At 36.6% G+C, this 8,880-nt stretch overlaps 1 protein-coding gene across 1 annotated transcript in view; it reads left to right on the forward strand.

The window, feature by feature from the left end:
* Positions 1-7,792: 7,792 nt before the first annotated feature.
* The window catches only part of LOC144477145 (uncharacterized), a 3,012-nt gene continuing 1,924 nt past the window's right edge, over positions 7,793-8,880 (forward strand). The window contains exons 1-2 of the mRNA XM_078194633.1: positions 7,793-7,842; positions 8,363-8,878. Of these exons, the coding sequence (XP_078050759.1) occupies positions 7,836-7,842; positions 8,363-8,878 (523 nt within the window). The 5' untranslated portion in view covers positions 7,793-7,835. The remainder of the gene's footprint in view (positions 7,843-8,362; positions 8,879-8,880) is intronic.

Raw genomic sequence — 8,880 nt, forward strand, 5'->3', positions numbered from 1 at the left:
CCTCGAAGAACGGGGAATACCAGCTTCGCGCGTGTTCCGCAGATATTTTGTTATCTTGTACGTCGTAAAATGTGCAACCACACGTTACATTCACTTCTTGATTTTTTCTTATTCTCCTCGCAGGTCATTTACATTTTACTCCTTCCACCCCCCCTGCAACAGAAAAACGACGGAAGATCTTATCCTGAAAATTGGATTCCTCTTCTGCAGACAATTGCTCGTAAATACTATTTACCACCATTTGCAACGAATACTTTACATTCTCTATACACTTGTTCAATTCTTTATTCATCTATTTTTATGGTTGTAATTTTTAAGTTCTTTATTTTTCTATTCTCGTGGTTGTAATTTTTAAATTCTTCATATCTGCATTTTTTACAGCAGTAATTTTTAAATTCTTTGTTCCTCTAATTTTATATTGTAATTTTTAAATTCTTTATTCTTCTACTTTTATACTATAATTTTGAGGTTCTCTACTTTTCTAATTTTATATCGGAATTTGTTAATTCTTCATTCCTCTGCTTTCGCACTGTAATTTTCAGATCCTCAATTATTATTTGAAAAATATAGAATGAAACGCAACGGAGGAGATTAAAATACAATTTGTCCGTAATCGCCATTAAAAAGAAGGCCCATCAGCGGTTTATAATCGGCGACGTGGCGTAGATAAAGCAAACCGGAAAACACGTCGCGCAAGGTGAAAGGTTAATTTCTAATTTGTTGGAACGATACCATCCGCGTGAGTCACCGGCTTCAATTGACCTATTACACAATTTCACGAAAATTTCGTATTAAATAAACTCCCCCTTAAGCCGCGACGAAATTGCCGCGCGAGGTGTTCCGGCGAGCGTCCCGCGCGTCTCCGCGCCGCGCAGCGCGATGAAATCAACATACGTGCGCTGATATGAAAATGCAAGTATTTAAACCGTTCGTCGTCGAAGCGTTTCAAGCCCGTACCATTATTGCGATGCAGATGTGCCTCCATTAACCCCAATTAAGTTGACACTCCTAAAACTACACGCGCGCTCGCGAAGGACAAGTGTACGCGCGCTGGCGTTTCGATGCAATATGCAATTTCCTCGTGCGTCCCCATGCAAAATAGATTAATTGTTGCAGCTCTGTCGGCAACGATTATCCGAACGGATCAGCTGATCGGCGATTCAGCGTCACTTTGCCAGCCGGGATCGCATGCGTCGCGTCATCGGGCCACGTCTAAATGGCGGCGCATTCATAAATCCTAACACCTTTATTCGTTTCACGATTGCGTACAACGTCTGCGGATTCAGCCGCGTTCACTGTGTCACGGTTGCTGAACCATGAAGCGACCATCGCGAATTGAAAAATCGGTGCACCGTGACCCCCGTCAATTCTTAAAATGCACTGACTTTTTTAGAATTGGATCGAAGAATTTTTATTTATTTTTCATGGAAAAGAATCGTTTAATTTTTTACAGTGTCCTAATATCAACTGGTATACATATATATCAATTAAACGTGGCATTTCGAATGACGCAGGCGCGAACAACTCGCGGAAAGCAGTAGTATGTATTTATAGTATTTCCACAAAAAATTATCCTACGAGATTCCATAGTTTCATAGTTTCCATGGAATTCCAACTGGCAACGAAAGCGATTTCAAAACTGTCAAGGAATGTTGCTGCCCACTTTCGATTTTTATTTCGAATCGATTTTCACGCCTGATAATGATTCAAACTTAAAGAATTATTTAACGAACTGTTTAAATTCTAAAAATACTATTTAAATTCTAAAAATGCTATTCAATTTTTTAAAAATACTATTTAAATTTTAAAAATATTATTTAAGTTTAAAAAAATACTGTATATATAAAATACTATACTATTTCAATTTTAAAATACTATTACATATTTTTCTACCTAATATCTTTTACAATCAATGCGAAAAATTTTTATTCCGCTCAAAAGTTGACATTTTAAATCTCGCGATTTTTACGGCTTTTTCTGCGTTAGGTCTCCATGTCTCGGGCAGGATTAGTACCAGTAACTCAGCCTCTTACTGATCTGGATCTCGCGTCCTTGGATCAGCTCGATTCGATCTCTTGTCACCGATGAAACTAATTACAGTTTCTTGAATCCAAATAGATCTACGATTTATAGATAGATCTCCTTTCGTCCTAGTCGTTTATCCCTTGATCCTGAATCCTTGATCCTGAATTCTGTGTTCGATCTTCGTCCCCATCATACACCTCGCGAAACCCGCAGCTCTGAATGACACGCTTGATTTACATAATTAGGAAAAAGCATTTAAACGATTACCTGTTATGTAAATTGCTTTAGTCTGGTAAATACCACGTAAGACACTTGGGATTCAATGTCTACGTATTTATAAACTTTTAGTCGCGAGGAACAAGTATGTGTGCGCATTGGATTATTATGAGAATTGCTTCGAATTTTTATGCCGCCTGTCGAACATTGTAACATTTCTAATAATTATCTATTATAAAGAAATAATATCTATGATAACTATTGCTAAAATGAATAAATAAAATCCACCGAGTGATAAACCTGTGCTTGCACGTGCTTTTCTGTTTTCCATATACAACTTATTGCAATTGTTAAGACAAGAAACTTTCTATGCGTTTCCTGTTTCCACCAATCGACGCACAACACTTTCATCATTTAGCAGAAGGATTCGCGATAACATTAGCTGGCGCAATATAAAATATTATCTGGTTTTTCTTCGCAAATTCCAAGGAACTTCTCTGCGAAATTCAATTCAATGTACAAATATTTAATTTATTCTATATATATTTAATGTAATGTATACAATTTTTATTTAATGTATACAATTTTTATTTAATGTATAAATATTTAATTTAATGTATGGATATTCAATTTACTGTATAAATATTTAATTTAACTAAGAGTAAATAAATCCATGCAGAACAACTCAAAGTTTCTTGTTAGATAACCTAATAGCGACGACCTAACCAACAATAAAAATTAACCTAATAATCGTTAAAGAAAAATCGCAATCGCCTCGCAACGGCTGACAAGAATGGACGTGGAAAACAAACGAGTCGCTGGGGAACGCGTTGCGTACGCATCCGCGAATATTTATCGCTCCGTGGACGTACATTAATCAGTACATTATGCGATGGAAACGCAGCGTTACATAACGGCCGAGGAATATTACAATGAATTTCGTCGCCATAGCACCGCGACGCGCCGAATGAAAATTCGCGCTTGCCACGGCCGGGGATCGTAACGAAAGGTTTAACGACCCGCACAAGTTTCAGAATTCTCTTCGAGTAGGATGCGAGTTAATGGAGTAACGCCGGAATTACCTCCGCTCCTCGTGTCGCGCGCAATCTCCGTTAAATTGTTTAGAGCGAATCGACAAGCCCCGTTCTCTTTTCCCTTGCATTTGCCAGAAAGTAAAGAAACAAACGACCGTTACGTTCCGCGAACGAACAGTACATTGAACTCCATATTTTCCGCGCAACCATAACCGGCTCCACCTAATTCGATAAAACAGCAACAACAAATCCGCAAGGAGACTCGACGATGTTTAATCGACTTTAATAATTGTCGGGCTTTATGATTTATTAACTTTTATCGCGTCGAAGAGATTTTCTGTTATCCGTTATTTTATCGCTACGGAATTGTTTATCGTAATTCGAAATAATATATAAATACAGATACGAATCTGTCGATGAGTTCGTATGAAATTGGTTATGTAAATTTCAAAGTCTCGAGATGTAGGCCGACGTTGATAAATAATTGAGAGATATTTCAATCGGGGAGATTTCGTTGCCAAACTTTAAGATAACATTGGAATTATATGATATTCATTTAGTTATTTTATTCGTCGCGAAGGATGTTTAATATTTCAGAAATTGTATAATAATGTAGCAATGATAGACAGAAAGTTATTAGTTATAATAGATTATTACACAACCGATTAGAAAGGTTTCCGATCTTTTTCTTAATTGACTCGTTGAGCCAATTTATGCGAGAGAAGCGTTTCGAAACCCGGGCGTTGAAAACCGTGAACACTGAAACCGGCTAGGTGACCGCCTTCAAGCCAGTGAAACAATTGAATTCCCGAAATTAGTTCAAACGCCTTTAGTCGTCGCGGCACGTGCTACGAGGAACAAGGAAAATACCGACTACTTAAGAACACCGACATATTATCACGAAATTAAAATAGAAACTATTGCTAGTTTATAACTATTAAGAAAGCAAAACCTAATTTAGTGAACAATTATATTTAAAAGTATTTTTCTTACGGTTAAAATAGAAAATCAAATTTATATTTGACAATTTTATTCAGCGAAATCTAGCACTTGAAAATTGTTAAAAGAAATGCTAAAAAATTGTTAAAAAATGTCAAACAATGTTAAGAAGTTGTCAAAAAAATATTAAAAAGTTGTTAAAAAATTATGGAAAACTTATTATAGCATTCACGCTAGTTCATACTATATTTCCAAACGCATTTTTCTAAGATCGTCGAAAGGGAAGTAGAAAGCACTGAATGAAATAATTCTTTTCAGTCGCGCGCCGTCGTTCTGTCGCGGCTGCATCGCCGCGATGACCTGCTGGAACGATCATTGACTTTCAGTTTCAATAGGATTAGAGGTCTCTCGTGCCAGGGCGTCATTTAAGCGTGATTTATTGCCAACAGCGAATCCCTCTATCTAATGCGAGGTAGTTTTCCGCCCGGTGATTTCATTTTCTCGGTTATCTGACACGTTACATGCAAAGAAACTGGTGTAACAGAACGTCCCGAGCCTTGTTAATTCCATGTAAATGCTAATGACGCTTGCTCTGATAAATGTCGAGCCCCCCAATACTGGTTCTCGTCCACGGCTAAGCTGAAAGGAAAACACAGTGTAAAAAGACGTTTCTGTGTGTTCGTTCGATTTATTATGTAAATGTTTATTCGCGTAAACTAGTGAGTACATATTCTGTATATATATATACAGAAATATACATGTGTAAATTGCTATAATGTAGTATTAACAAGCAACCAAGGAGAGCTTCTTGTTTATGTTATTATATGAGAAAAAAACTAATAATTCTTTTATGAGAATACTTTCTCCTTTTTTTTTACCAAGAGATACAGAGTTAACAATTTTTTGCGAAATTGACAATTATTTTTTGAAAATCGATTCTGTGAATATAGCGTAAAATTGATTTATTCGAGATCATCGTGTTTCCGTAATGGTAATATTGTTTAACAATTCTTTAACTTGTAAAATGTGGTACAATGGTATTTAATATATCTTGTGAAAGTTTAAGTATTTTTTATTGTTTGTATTTGAGATATTATAGGTAAGGAAAGCGTGGGATTATCGGCTTAGATGTGTTGACAAAATGGCGCCGCGTACTGCTATCACTGTTTGCTGCTATGTACGGTGGGACTAAAATCATCAGGCGCGATTAGGTGATTGGGTAAGTACATATTGTATATTCCACTTTCTTTCATAGTGTTTGGAATAAAGACGGAGCTAGATTTAATTGTCCTGTGAAATTAAATAATTGGATTTTCCACCCTTGTATTAACAACCAAACAATTATTTAAATTCTCTAACTAAAATTCAACTTCTAAACTATACATTGGTTTAATAATTGACCAAATGCTCGTCAATGACTCTAACGTTAATAGAATATTAACACAACCTCTTAGAAATAATCTCAATGTTAAACAAAATATGATATCCAAATTCAAGGCGACTCAACATATTCCTAAGAATACAACAAATTTTTAACTTTCGGTAACATAAATGAATCTTTATACAATCGATAATAAAATTGTTCATTCCGCCTAAGAGTCTTTAATCTACTAACAACGATCCATCCAGTCATTGACCGAAGTCGAACGAGCCGTCGATATTTTGCAGGAGTGCATCGCGGCGCCAGGAGAATCGGTGCACACGGGCGTCTGAAAGTGAACGCGGCACACGAAAGCACCAATCGAGAGCGAAAGTGGTGCGAGAGAAATATAGAGTAGGGACCCAGTAGCCCACTTTTACCGGCCTCAATTTCACTCGCCTACATCTACCTTGCCCACGACCGAGTTCGCGGGTTTCGTTTCGGGCCGGTGTGTTTTCACTTTCGCCGGCTTCGTGGCCGCCGTCGTCCTGACCCGACCCAACCGAGATTTCTATTAACCCGGCGGAGCGATTGTCGAACAGATCTCTCCGGAGGAAACTGGAGTGTCCTGGGTCAGGATCACGCTCGCTTTCCCCCTGTGCGCGCCGTGTTCCCTTACCCGGGCCCCGCTTTCGATCTCTATGACTTTCGATTTCAGGCACCGTGTCGAAACTGATCTATCCGCGTGGGATCCTGCCGGAAGCTTTGATTTCAGCATCAACACGCATAATCGTCGATTATTAACGTATAGTTGTCCTCGTCGTGAAAATCTGGCATTTCGCAAAATCAACGATATAAATTATATATAAATAATGTACAATGATGAAAATTCGTTGTTTGCATGTTACAGGGAATTATTGGTCCTTGTTCGTTTAATTCTAGATAAATTAAATTTTATTTATTACTCGAACAGAGATCGTTTTAGCCAAATATGTTAATTAAGGATTCCATTAATTTCTAAATAAATTTCGAAACATACTAAGAGTTACAATTTCAAATATCTTACTAACCTATAACTAATCTATAATTGAATTAATTCTGCTAAATTATCAATCTTAATATTTCAATATTCAGTTTAAATTAATGAAAGAACGAAAGCAAGGTTTAATAAGCTGAACGCCTGCGATGCGTCAACCTGCTAAGCACCAATGCGTGTACTGTTGCTGTTGCATAAGGGGCCAAGCGTGGAAGTTGTATTTTTGTTTAAACGAACGTCCATTAAATAACCATTAAGCGATTAAATAATATAATATTATTAAATCATTAAATAACATAATATCACTGAACCATTAAATAATATAATATCATCCTCGACCAGAAACAAATGACGATTTATTTAATTAAAAATGAATCAGAGAAGAAGACTTGGAACATCGTCAGAATTTTAAACATTTCCACGCTTCAATTATTATGGTGTAGCGCATTATTCAATAGTTGATATCGATATGGGAATGGTATTGAGACTCTGAAGCCTTATGAAACTGGGCCACGGATATCCCATGAATTCTAAGCCTGCATTTGATCTATGCTTGTCGCATACGTCCCGTGCGATTATACCTTGAACTGTCTTAATGTTAGTTATACAAATCACGAGCTAGCAGTAGCAACATCTGCTTCTTCTTCCATTGATAAAATAGAAATATTCTTTCTAATATACTATTATAAATAATTATTGAATAAAGTGATTTACAGTAATGATAATACTATGATTATAATTAAAATGTTTAAATATAATAATACCATAATTCTATTCAAAAAGATTGAATATAATAATACTATACTTCTATTTAATAACTTTAACCACAGGTATAATATCGATTGATTAGGTTCAGCCATAACGTACGAATTAAACAAAATTCGTGTTGGTCGATTTTAAGAATTGTTTCAAAATATTAAAGCGTACAATATCGTACATATTTTACAGCATAGACGTTTGATACCACCGCTCTATAGCAATTAATTCCTGTTTGCTTACCATCGGTGCGAAACTTACGTAGGCAACGTTGACGACGTGACGAATGTTTTGTGGCCCGCGAGATGAGATGAATCATTGTAATAATAGTTATAAATTTCGTGAGAAGCCGCGATAAGAATCAGCACTTATCACAGTACCAATGTATAAAAGAACCATCTAGATCACCAACCAACAGTACTCGAATAAACGACACAGTGTGGTTTGTGAAGTGAAGGAGGTTGCAAAAATGAAGGGTAATACTTTCACGTTAAATACTAACTACCATAGAAAATAATGAAAAACTGTTTTAACCATTGAACTTTACTATAATATCAATAATAATGACTTATCAGAAATGAAACACGACGACACCTTTACCAATTCGAGTTTAGAAACTTTTAGAAAATTTTTAGAATGTTATAGTAAAAATAAAGCGTAGCAATCAATTTTTTAAATATATTTTAATACCTTAAATTTATATTATTTTTCTTCGCGTTTCTATCGGAACGACGGTACTGTTAAAAAATAAATTCTTATATAAACGAATATGTGATCATTCTAATCATATATTTTTAGGTTAAATAAACATGTAAATATTTTTAAAAAATACGAATACCAATGATTGTATAATAATTATTATTTTATAATAATTTCAGTGAATAGAAATCGTAGGGAGATATCTAACTTGCGAACGCGAAATTCGAATACGAAATTATTTATCCACGCGCGTGCAAATGGCGGCGCCCGTAACAATTTTTTATCTCTTGTTAACAGGCATAATAATCTTGCTAATCGCGACCATGGCAATTTCTGCTTGCGGAGATTCGTTGGAAAAGCTGGAGTGGGAGAAGCTCGAGAAAGTTCGCCAAGAGAACGCGCTCAGAAAGGAAAAGGCGCTGTCGTTTCTGCGGAAATTGAGGGACGAGCAGGCGGCGTCGAAGAGTTATTACGAGCATTTGTTGCTGAACAAAAAGAGCCGCGACGTTGGGAACAATGATGATTCTACTGGTAAAAGGAAGGCAGAAGTTCCTCCAGTTATAGTCGCGTTATTAGAGAAGCGCAGATGGAAGTTGCGCAACGAAACCGACGACGGAGGTCGAAATAAGTCTCTGCAAGGGAGTGAATCCGACGAGACGAAAGATGGCGATGAGTCGAAGTCGGGAGTCGGTAACGGGGATAATTCTATTGAAGAAGAGAAAGAATCGTCTGTAAAGAACCGTTCGAGGAGGAGTTCCTCGAGGCGAAATCGGATCAAAAATTCGAGCGAATCCCACGAGAGTTCCGACCACAGT

This window comes from Augochlora pura, chromosome 11 (genome assembly GCF_028453695.1).
Source record: "Augochlora pura isolate Apur16 chromosome 11, APUR_v2.2.1, whole genome shotgun sequence".
Classification (NCBI taxonomy): domain Eukaryota; kingdom Metazoa; phylum Arthropoda; class Insecta; order Hymenoptera; family Halictidae; genus Augochlora; species Augochlora pura.